Source organism: Conger conger, chromosome 16 (genome assembly GCF_963514075.1).
Source record: "Conger conger chromosome 16, fConCon1.1, whole genome shotgun sequence".
NCBI lineage: Eukaryota > Metazoa > Chordata > Actinopteri > Anguilliformes > Congridae > Conger > Conger conger.
Genome location: NC_083775.1, coordinates 2,319,165 through 2,331,664, shown reverse-complemented (window position 1 = coordinate 2,331,664; position 12,500 = coordinate 2,319,165). Strand labels below are relative to the sequence as shown.

The 12,500-nt window shown below is 47.4% G+C and overlaps 1 protein-coding gene across 1 annotated transcript in view; it reads left to right on the top strand.

Annotated features, from left to right (window-relative positions):
• The window catches only part of maptb (microtubule-associated protein tau b), a 44,495-nt gene extending 33,115 nt beyond the window's left edge, over positions 1-11,380 (top strand). Inside the window, exons 10-13 of the mRNA XM_061224593.1 lie at positions 1,216-1,308; positions 8,279-8,360; positions 9,315-9,421; positions 11,076-11,380. Of these exons, the coding sequence (XP_061080577.1) occupies positions 1,216-1,308; positions 8,279-8,360; positions 9,315-9,421; positions 11,076-11,297 (504 nt within the window). The 3' untranslated portion in view covers positions 11,298-11,380. The remainder of the gene's footprint in view (positions 1-1,215; positions 1,309-8,278; positions 8,361-9,314; positions 9,422-11,075) is intronic.
• Positions 11,381-12,500: the final 1,120 nt, after the last annotated feature.

Genomic DNA, 12,500 nt, shown 5'->3' with positions numbered 1-12,500 from the left:
TTTACAGCCAATCAGAAGTAAAGTTGATGCCGTGTAGAAGGGACATACAGACCTACAGCACTAAAAACTTTAACTTTACAAACTGAAAGATGAAAATGTACATCTTTATCTGGTGGCTTCTTGGACACTAAACGCAAAAAAAAACTAAATGGCTTCACATCTGGTCTGTTGGTTTATCACCAAGTTTCTGGTGAGTCAGGAAATGGAAACTGGAAGCTCCTGATAACGCTTCTCAAATTTGGAGTTGGCTGCAGCCGTGAAAAGTGAAGCAGTTCAGCTGTACGAGGCCTTACTGATGCCACAAGATGGCCGACTGCAGAACTGTCCCTGTGTTATTAAACTGAGTCCTGGCGTGTTAGATACAGTACGTCCTGGGTGGACACACTTTGAATTGGGACATTTAAATATCTTGCGTCGTGGAAAAAGTATTGCTTTAAAAGTGAAGATATTAGTGTTCACTTCACTTTGCGCCACGAACACAAATTTGACGGAGGGGCGGAGTTATCTACAGGGCGTGCTCACCAACTCCACCTAAGCACATTCCCTGACCTGTATTTTCAAGCATCAGATCACATCACAGACACTTAAATAACGGACCGTGTCAGCAGTGGACTAATCGGGGGCCAATTTCCCCCGGAGCAATGCGGGGTTAAGGGCCTTGCTCAAGGGCAGCTGTGCAGATCTGATTGTGGCTATACAAGAACTTGAGCCACCAACCTTCCAGGTCCCAGTCAAGCAGCCACAGGACGTGTAGATACTCGCTCAGAAATCGCAAGTGTAGTGAAGACGGTAAGCTAGAAAGCACTGCTGATATGAACATTTGCCAATGTGTTACCACAGTGAGTAATGTCTTGTGATTGGCTCAGACAGTTCGCTGACCAACAGCTCTTTGCAATTCTACCTTGTATGGCAGTGGTCCTCACTCCTGGTCCTGGAGAGCCGCAGGGTGTGCTGGGGTCCTCACTCCTGGTCCTGGAGAGCCGCAGGGCGTGCTGGCTTTCGTTGCACTGAATTGATCAATTAAAGCAGTTCATTTTACTCACCTCACCTGGCTTCTCGGGTCTGAATTGGTTGCTGATATTGAGGCGTTCCCGAAACCTTGTTTGTCGGAAATCGATGGACTGAAGCCTTGGACGCATGAGGTGCCCGGTCCCGCAGCGCCCCCTCCTGGTGGCTTCAGGGAAGCGCTCTCACCTCCTGCTTTTCCTCCTCCAGGTGCACATACTCGATAAGAAGATGGACCTCAGTAACGTTCAGTCTAAGTGCGGCTCCAAATCTAATATGAAACACACCCCGGGGGGGGGAAACGTGAGTAATGCGGGGTGGGGGCGGGGGGCGGGGGCCCTGTGTGTGACCGAGTCATCAGCCGACCAGCCATCCGTCCGTCCATCCGTCCGTACGTCCATCCATCCATCCGTGCGTCCCGGGCCAAACCCCGGCCCGGTCACCGGGCACCTCACGCCTGGGTCGCACATTAGCATTAGCGGGTGATTTAGCCTCCTGATGAGCGTCCGACACGGGAGCCCCTCTGTGCCCCCCCCGTACAGCAATCCTGAAAACCCCCTTACTTTCAGGAACCCTGGGAGTTATCAGGTTCTTATCTGCGTTCCGAGCGGCTTTGAGATATTGAGCTTCAGAGACACCAAAGCGAATGGGCTCCGAGCGGACACAAAAGCTTTAAACTTTTGCATTTTACAGCATGTAAAAAAACGTTCACACATATTCAGCACCCTAACATATTTATAATGATCATTTTTGTCTAAAATGTCAGTTAGAGCCTTATAATTCTAAGGTGTCTGAACTGTGATTCGGTGATGGCCAGAGGTGTGCATTGGCGAGGCAGCAGTAGGCCGGTATCTCTGCTGGTCTCATCGCTCTATAGCGCCCACTGCTGGTCAGACCGAGGGCCTGCGGACACACAAACCACAGATGGGGGGGGGGGGGGATCTCAGCGGGGGGGGTCGCCTCGTACAAGCGTTCCTGATAGAGACGGTGCGGCTTAAAGACGGCGTGTTGTTCTCTTTCTGGCCACCGGGGGGCAGGGTTGTAGCGGTGTTTCCTCAGCAGAGGGAATTGATCATAAACAGGGTACAATTTCCCATCGAACTGAGAGAAAAATGGGGGGATGAAAAATAATGACAAGGAACTCTATAGCAGTCAGCAGTTAGCGGCTAGCAGTTAGCCGTCAGCAGTTATCAGTCAGCAGTCAGCAGTGAGCAGTTAGCGGCCGGCCTTGCCCCACCCTAAACAGCCGTCCTCAGCAGCTCGGAGCCCAGCGGAGGATAACGTCACCCCGCCTCTCCCCCTCCAGGTGCAAATTGTCGATAAGAAGCTCGACTTCTCGACCGTGCAGGCTAAGTGCGGCTCCAAAGACAATCTGAAGCACAACCCCGGGGGCGGGAAAGTGAGTAACGGGCGGGTGAGCTCATCATGTCATGCGATGAGTCATCCCACAGCCAGTCAGACCCAGCCCGGCCCAAAACCCAGAGGATACAGGTGTCCAGTTTAAACCGCTTTCTCTAGCCCTTTCCCACCAGTTCAACTGCTTTCTCCAAAATCCCAGAGGGGATAGTAAAATGGTAAATGGCAAATGGTACGCATTTACAGAGCGCCTTTATCCAAAGCGCTGTACAATTGATGCTTCTCCATTCACCCATTCATACACACACTCACACACTGATGGCGATTGGCTGCCATGCAAGGCCCTGACCAGCATTTGGGGGTTGGGTGTCTTGCTCAGGGACACCTCGACACAGCCCGGGCGGGGGATCGAACCAGCAACCCTCCGACTGCCAGACGACTGCTCTTACCGTCTGAGCTATGTTGCCCCAATAGTAAATTTTTTGGGTAATGACAAAATCATTTATATTTGAATATTTACTAAGGATTATTCAAGATTTGATCTCATAAGTGGCAGTTTCCTAGACACGACAGTAATCAAAGCGTTTAGCAGCACTGCTGAACATTACTTCCACAGAGTGGTCACATCACCAAACTGAGAACCCTGACGTTTATATGATTCAAACCTTTTCATGAACAACACGGCAGCAAATTGCTGTTCAGTACCAAAAATAAACAGTTCTTTGTTACATCACAAATCTGGGATGTTGCACCACAGGCGATTTTTCAATACTTTCACATTTTTATTTTTATTTACCCATCAACCAAGGCACCTTACAAACCCCAAATCTTTAAAAATCACGCTGAAACACGAAAAAAACACCTGTATCCTTACAGTTTTGGTCAGTCCGACCTTTGACCCCATCACGCGATATAAAGCATTCAGAGAGAACCAGTCGATTCAGCAGAAAAACTCACCGATCCTTTCTGCCGATGCAGACCCATTCCACCCCGGTTCTGGACAGGGAGATCAATCGAACCCAGAGCGTGCTCTCTCTCTCAGTATCAGACAGTCTGATCAGAGATGGTAGAGGAGAAAGATGGCAATCCCTCCTATTCCGCTTTAGCCTAGCCGCACGAGAGGCTGGGAAGTGGCAAGCGCATGCAGAGTAACGCACGGCTCCTGTTCCTCTCTGAGGAAAGCGTTCAGTTACAAGACAGGGAAGACACTGCTCAGGCACAATGGTGAACAACGGCACCATTTCACACATAACGATCTAGGCTATGCAGCGACTCATGCAAACCCAATAAGGGCTCAATGTTGCGAGTAAGAAACCTTCCCATTGGGACCCGTTGTAAAAACAGCCCGGAGGTCTGCATACGCAGATTTAAGCGCTGGGCGATTTAGCCTCTCGGTTGGACCTCTCTCTGCGGTTGCGTTCCCTCGAGCAGCCAGAGGAAAGGGGAGAAAGGGGTCCCATCGTGCACTGGGCTAACCGAACGGACCCGCTAAATGCTATCGCGCTAATGGCCAGGTCATTTAGCAGCGCTTACCAACAGGAAGTCACTTACGATAGCCACACAGACTTCCACTTTCAATTAGCCATTTCCCCAGGTAGACCCAGTAACAGCACAGCTAATGTGAAGCCAAGACTGCTGTCAATCAAGACCGTTTTTCGTTGATCGGGACTTACTGAGGGTAAGTCGATGCAACGTCTGCAATCTCTCAGTAACCCTGGTCACTCGAGCTGACGGTTAATCGAATCCTATCAAAATGGATTTGCATCGTGCATTTCACAAACAACGCCCACAAGAGCAAGCCAAGGGCAACAGTGGCAAGGAAAAACCTCCCCGGTGACAGATAGGATAGGTTAATAAAGAGCGTTCGTGGTACTAAGCCTAGAAACAGCAGATAAGTAAACCTGGTGTCAAACTGAAAGTGGGAAGCAGGTCCTCTCCCAGAATGAGCGGAGATGTAGGGTAGGTGCTTAGGGCACGTTCATATCGTCATGGTTTGATGGGAGGGCCCCAAAATGCACGAGATAGAGCCAACAAATGAAGAAAACCACTCTTCTACACTCCAGAAAAAAGCATCAAGAAGTGCCTACCAAAGGTAAAAAGGCTTGTCACTGGGGTGTTAGCCTAAATGGACCTAAAATTCTACCCCTTGCCAGCAATGCATGATTCTTTCATTTGTACCTTTTTTGCTTGTAAAAGGTATTTAGTAGTATGCAAATAGGAGATTATCGTTCTTTCAGGGTACATTAGGGAAATGTGTTCCCGGAAGAACCAAACTGTACCTTTAGTGTAACACGCCGGTTGCTTTGAATGCTTTATCTATGAAAACCTCCAGGGTCGGGGGAACGACTTCTGCCCTGAAAGAGGGTTCGGGTGTTCTGGGGGACCCGATGTTCTTGACTGCATGACCCCCCATGCTCACAGTGGGCAGCTCCACCATGTGTGTGTTTTGGGTCTTTGTTGGTTTAATTCCTACTCCTGTGACAACATCCGCTCCATAACACTCCTCTTACATGTGTCTCGGTGTCTGGGTCAGTAAACATTTCACAATCTTTACCGTTCTCCTACTAACACTCCACGACCAGGCTGGTGTATGCCATTTTGAGTAGAGCAGACCCTCGTCTCTTTGTCAGTGTTGTATTTCACCCAAAGACATCAGCAGAGTTTTCCCTGACTGGCAGTTGCGATCTAGATAGATTTATAATTTATATAGCACTTTTCTAGACACTCAAAATCGCTTCACAGTGACGAGGGGGAAACTCACCTCAACCACCACCGATGAGCAGCACCCACCTGGGTGATGCAACGGCAGCCATTTTGCGCCAGAACGCTCACCACACTTCAGCCGAGGCGAAGAGGGAGAGAGAACAGTGTTTTTGGCAATTGAGTCAGGGGATTATTAGGTGGCAGGTGGAGAGAGCCAGGGTTGGGAACGTAGCCAGGACACCAGGGAACCCCCTGCTCTTTGTAAAGGGATCTGTACAGACCACAGTGAGTCAGGACCTCGGTTTAACGTCTCATCTGAAAGACGGCAGACTGTCGTACGTCAGCCAGGCTTAAGCAGACCTAACAGCACCTCCTACACCAGCTGTCTGCAAGGCCCTCTGCCGGCCTCCGCGTTGTGGCGATTTCCTCTCCCCGGACTCTGCCTGCACACGGCCATTTTGGAGTCTGTCCCAATTCCACCCAGCACTTCTGCTTTAGTGCGGGGCACGCAGAATGACTTTCACTTCCCCTCACCCTGGTTCAGCGAGCCGGGCTGCGATTGGCCTCCCTCACATAACCAATGAGGGCGGCTGTGTCGCCCCGCCCCTAACTGAGGTGAGGTCATAGGACTGAAGCGGTGGGGATGATGTGTTGTTCGCCAGGCATGCCGTCAGATTCCTGGCACTGGAGGTGTGTGTTTTTGTGTGAGAGAGAGAGAGAGAGAGAGAGAGAGAGAGAGTGTGTGTGTGTGTGTGTGTGTGTCTGAGAGAGAGAGAGAGAGTGTGTGTGTGTGTGTGTGTGTGTGTGTGTGTGTGTGTGTGTGTGTGAGAATGTGTGTGTGAGAGAGTGTGTGTGTGTGTGTGTGTGTGTGAGAGAATGTGTGTGTGAGAGAGAGAGTGTGTGTGTGTGTGTGTGTGAGAGAATGTGTGTGAGAGAGTGTGTGTGTGTGTGTGAGAGAGAATGTGTGTGAGAGAGTGTGTGTGTGTGTGTGAGAGAGAGAGAGAGAGAGAGAGAGAGAGAGAGAGAGTTTGTGTGTGAGAGAGAGAGAGAGAGAGTTTGTGTGAGAGAGAGAGAGAGAGTGTGTGTGTGTGTGTGTGTGTGTGTGTGTGTGTGTGTGTGTGAGTGAGTGAGTGTTGAATCTGGCCCTCTGTGTAGCCGGGTGCTGAACACACTGCACTGAAGAGGAAAGAGGGACACTAAAAGGCAGTAACTGGATCGTCACAAAACACCACACTACTAAGGAAATAAATAAATAAATCTCTACCTCATAATTGACAGTTGTTCTCTCGGTGGGAGGGGGGAGGGTGGTTGGTGAAAGTATTAATCGTGATTGATGTTAATGGAAGAGCTGTTTCCCCCTGAGGGATTCTGGGTACATCTGTGGTTCCGCTGCTGAATTAGAGGCAGTTACCCACAGTGCACCAGGAGAAGTGTGTGTGAAGACTCTTCAGGGACCTGGGGCAGACAGTCTGCACTCCTCACCAGCGTTACAGGTATAGATGGGATCACAGTACAGAGAGACTCATTGGGGTGGAATGGAACCCCCCCCCAGCCGCACAGGGGGGTGGGATTTAACAAACTGCTCAGAAACTCACTTGGGAGGTCTGGAACACCTTAAAGAGGGCGTGAGACCCCCTGCCAGCCGTGCCGCCCAAGATCAGGGAGAGATCGGTCACCTGGGACCCGTGTCTCGTGGCTCTCTAGCGCCCCCTGCCAGTCGACTGGGTGTCTGCGGTCCGCTGCTAAACCTGCACACACTGAGTCCTCCTCCAGATCCCGTCTGTGCGAGCACTGCATTGTGGGCTGCGCTGGACTCCGGAGGAGGTCCACACCCTCCCGCAGTACATCTGCACCAGACATGACCAGGCCATTCAAAAACTGGGAGGCACAAAATGTTGGGGGGGAAAAAAAAGAATAATCATTTGTTAGTAATTGTTCTCCATATAACGGTTATGTACGGTCGCATGAATGCTGCGCGGAGAAGCTAGGTCAGCTTCCTGATCTCGTCTGAAAGCTGAAAAGATCTGGGAGCATGCCGGGGGCTGAGAAGTGATGGAGGGCTTTATTCCACTGACGTTCCTGTCGCATGATTACACCAGCCCTCCGTTTTTGTGTTTTCATGTTTTGACCTTTTCACGTGTCTTACGAAATGAATAGTCTCTAACCTATTCATCAACGTCATTGTCATCAACAGCTTTTCTTTTTTTTAAAGACTAGTTTCTCTCGTATTTGAAAGGGCATGATGTGAACGTGTATTTTGACAAAGCATTGATTGACTGTTTTACTTTCGTTAATCTCCCTGAATGCTGAGCACCTTGTTTCTTGTCACTGAAAAGCAGGAAGAAGAGTGATCTTCTTCCAAAGAGAAATTCCAGAAGGAAAATGAACATAAAAAATTGCAGACATGACCAAAATTTCGATTTGGCATTTTTAAGAATGATCTCTGCAATTTCATCAGTTATTGCACATTTTCAGTGTGACTCTTAATAAAATGACTCAAAACTGATAACCACGGTCATATTGCATTATAGGCTTTAATCCCGTTTCTGATGGTGTCATCAAATAATTTGATTGACAGAGCATCGCTGTGTCTGACTGTCGGTCAGGCAGTCTGGCCAATCAGTCTCACCAACTCCTCAGTTAAGAACCTGGGAGGAAGGCAAACCAGGGCCGGATTTGGATTCCGGTGGCAGATTTGATGAGCACTGCTGTCGTGTAGACTATGAGAGACCCTAAAGACGGGCACAGCGTGGTTTCCCCTCCATACAGAGTCATTCCTCAGGCTGCTTCCAGAGACGCAAAACCACGGGGGGAATTTACAAAGCGGGATTACAGAGTAATCAGTTCTATGAGGGTTTTCGAGTTTTGCTTACTGCACTTATTCAGCTGAGTAACTGTGAAACAGGGCCTGGGATTACCAAGTCAGCTGGATAACTGCACTCAGTAAAACCTGGAACGCCTCCCAAATCTGGAACATGGACTGAAGTAAAAAGGGCTGTTCCAGGATTTACTCAGCTCAGTTATCCAGCTAGCAGGGTACTCCTGCTTCGTGAAATACGCCCTGCAACCAAACTTCAAACGTAACCGGAAACTACAAGAAGCAAGTCCCAGCACCATGGCATGCGTCTTGCCTGCTGAATGTCTAAAACTGTGTTCCGCTGAACGCACTGTGCACAGCTAAGACCAGAAATAACCACCGTCTGCTCCTCTCCAGATCCAGATTGTGCACAAAAAGATCGATCTGAGCAACGTGCAGTCCAAATGCGGCTCCAAGGCCAACCTTCACCATAAACCCGGTAAGAGAGAACGGTCCGGACCAGAACATGTTTTCAGCTTCGTGTCGTTGTTTCTGTGGCAGCTGCATGCTACATTATCATTCATCACAGCGATTCTGGAGAACTGATCATGGATATGAGATTGGGTAATCGCCAAATACAGGGGCATGCACACATACACACACACGCACACATACGCGCACACACGCACACATACACACATACACACAGGTTGTAACATGATGAGTCATACTCAATAGCCTGTTTTCCAGAGCTAATGAAAAAGCAGAAAAACCACCTCAGCCCATTACGCGAGAGTGTGAGAGAGAGAGAGAGAGAGAGAGAGAGAGAGAGAGAGAGAGAGAGAGAGAGATTGTGTGAGTGCGCACATGTGTGGTTCATTAAAAGGCAAATAAGCCATATTGATTAAGCTACATTTAGACACATTTAATTTGTACTGCAGCTTATGTAAATTACTGTAATATGAGGCCTGACATTTTGTCATGCAGGTCTCATTAAATGCATCCTTCTTATTTGCTTATTCTTTCTTAAACAATTTCATTTAATGAACTTTTTATTATTAATCTTGTAATTTATGTTTCAGCAGTGACTGCTTTTTAACCATTTGTGCATTAAGTTTATTATTTACATTTGCTTCATGAAAATGTTTCTGTTGCTTAATGCATGCATTTAGTCATAAAATGGTCATTTAAAGCTCAGGAGTGAAAAGGCGCTTGTATTTGGGTACTGTAATGCGAATCACTTTCCATTCTGGTCTGGTGAACAAACCTGATGACCTAATAACTGATGTCAGCTTTAAAAAGCCTAAAGATTAACTGGGAGCTCTTTAACTCATAATCGGTGTATGATATGTATATTTTGTGTATCGTCATCGGATGTTTCATCGCGAGACAGCAGGGCCCCGGGGCAGTGGAGTTAAGGCACGTCTCCTCTCTGGCCCGTGTCGTTCACCAGGTGGAGGGAACATCGAGATCAAGACGGAGAAGGTAGATTTCAAGGTGCAGTCGAAGATCGGTTCCCTCGACAACATCGGACATGTTCCCGGGGGGGGCATGAGGAAGGTAAACCCCGCGAAGAACACAACGCCACTCAGGATCTTATATTTAAAATTCAAATCTTATTCCTCTTACTTTTTTGCTAAACAAGACAAAAAATTGGGTTAGAATTTGACTCAAGATTATTCAATGGGACATGAAAACAGTAACTTAAAACAAATATGTTCTACTTATATTTTCTAAGACTAAACACTTGACACAAAAATGACTTTTTTTCCCCACCAGTGTACCATACCTTATTTGACGAAGAATGTTTAAGGTTTTACAATGTTGTTCACTAGTTTAGGTGCAAATCAGTGGCCTGGGTTCAATCAAGACAATAAAACAAACGTTAATTTGTCTTCTTTACTCCCAGGTTGCAATTTAAGCTCAGGAGACATTCCAAATGATGAGTTTAGATAATCTACACTCGAACACCTGCTTTCCCTCTGCCGAAACGCTCTGAAACTGGCTTCTTGGAGAACCCGCTCTTGCTTGGAGACCTTTGTCTCGCACCTGCAGCATTTTCAACCATAGTTTCAGCAGTGAAAAACCAAAGACAGTCATATAAATGCAGTCAATAACACAAGATAAACTTCACAAGATGCACTATGAACAATAAAGAGTCCGTACTGTTCTTACCATTACGTATATTACTGTCAAAACATTTCAAACAGTTCACTTGACATTTCAATCTGCCTTTTTTTTCCTTTTTTTTTTTTCTCTTCTAATCATAACATTTAACAATTTAATAATTTAACTCGCTCTTAGAACTAGGCACAGCCCAGTGCAGCCACGTTATGTACAGCAGGAGTGTACAACAGGCCCACAGTGGTATATTTTAGAGGTGCCCCTTCAAACCCCGTCAGGAAAGGGGCTACACTCTGGGGCAGCCAGGAAAATGGCTGCCGGACTCTCTGCCTTCCTTCTCCTTCTCTTATTGGCCGCCTGCTTCATTTCCTGTTTGCCCATTTCCCCCTTCCACCCTCCATCACTGCTGTCCTCCTGGGGTGCGTCTCAATACTGGAAAAACACTTCCTCCTCTCCTCCACTCCTCTCCTCCACTCCTCCTCTCCTCCACTCGTCTCCTCTGCCATAGTCTCCAGTGGAAGACAGGGGGAGGAGACGGTTTTTTGGGGTATTGGGACGCACCCACTGAGCCAGGGGTCCCCAACACGAGGGTTACAGAGTGGGGAGAAGAGTGACTGGGTCCCCAACACGAGGGTTACAGAGTGGGGATAGAACGGATAGAAGGAGAGAACGGGCATGGTTCTGACCCGGCACATTGGTACACACCAGCCCCATTCTGAATCTGAGACTCCAGTAACCACCTCCAATCCAGCCTCTGTCCTCTTCTGTGCAAGCTCCATTCATTCATTATTTCTACCTCACATCATTTCTTTTGTGTCAGCTCCATTCATTTATTAGGGATTTAGATTCGATTTATTTATTATTGCTTGTGAGATTCATTCACATATTATTTCATGTGAGATTATTTTTTGTGTGAGATTCATGTATTTATTTTTGTTGTTTAGTTTAATTTATGTATTTTTTTATTTTGTACACAGACCACATTCTGGTTGAGGCCAGCCCCTTCAGTTTGTGTTTGTTTGCATGTTGTGTTTTTTGTGTTGTTGTTGTTGTTTTTCCCGCTCACCCCGCGCCGACCGTTCATCCTCAGAAAGAGAAGGGGAAAGAAGCCGAGGTGGGCGTGGCCGACCCCGCCCTAAACGGCGAAGGTTCGGTTCTCAGCCCCGCCCCCGCTGAGAGCTCGCCTCAAACCCCCCCATTTCAGCCGGTCATTCCCGAGGAACCCCCCCTCATTAGTCTGGAGGTCTCCCGTAAGTACCCACAATTCACCGGGCCCCCACCGCTTCACTCTTACGGCACCTGCGACGGCTAGTGCCTGGTTACCGTAGCGACGTACCGTGTGGGCCCTAAGTTTGGCTAAAAGTGAAATTTAAGTGATTGTTTGTTCATCACAAACTCCGTCTGGCTAATTGAGCAATCATCAATGCTGTGGCCAGAACTTTTTTGCGCGCACACACACACGCACGCACGCACGCACGCACGCACTCACTCACACACAGTATACATAACAGCTACGTGTGTACATCTGGCAGAATGTAAAAACTCATCTCACTTTAATGATTTTATCTATGGCATGGCTGCCACTCGAGACCACAGAACATTAGTTTAATGAAGCCATAATCCACAGCTCACTGACATCGGTGGAGTTCAACCTTTCAGCCCAAAGCAATAAAGCCAGATAATAATAATGTCTTCAGAAGATCTTATCTTGTTAATTAAAATCTGCTATGGAGGCGTTTGTTGATTTAAGAGCCTCATTAAAATAATTAATCTACTAATATACTGCATTTGGAAATGTAAGTGATGCCTTTTTGATTATAATGGAGCTGTAACAGGAATAGCGTTCCTGAATTAACAGCATTACACAGGAATGAAGCTTGACAAAACACAATGTTATACCTCATATGCTACATACATTTTTTGAATTTCCAAAGCACACAAGCAAACTGTGCATACCTTATATATCTTTAGTATACGTAAAACTAATGACATGACCGATCTTTAATGGAATTCGTTTTGCAGTGGTTGTGATAAAAGGGTTCGTACATCAAGAAATAAGGTCTGAGTAAATACGGCCTATGGAATGTTAGCCAAGACAGGAAATACCAGTTTATGAGCTTCAGAGTTTATGTGAACGTCGTGCCCACGGCTGTTTCAGTTATTAGGGCAATAAACCCGGCTGAAAGTGAACACGTTTTTGTCCTGGTTGACCCAGTGAGTCCCTTTCACAAGAAAGAGCTGCTTCAAGACGGCCGCAATTTCCGAAGGGAAACCAAACAGGCAGGTTAATTAAGGTGTGCACAAAACGATTTCCTGAGTCACCACCACAGTCGTCGCGGTCTCGGCGACCGAATTTTGTTGAAAGAACACAAAGGATTTCCACACGGGCGACGGAGACTTAATTAAACCGGGGAACTTCATTACATTACATAACAGGCATTTGGTAGACGATGTTATCAAGTGCATACCCATAAGCAGGGACAAGTGGACTGAAAGACCTTTTCAAGTAACCACA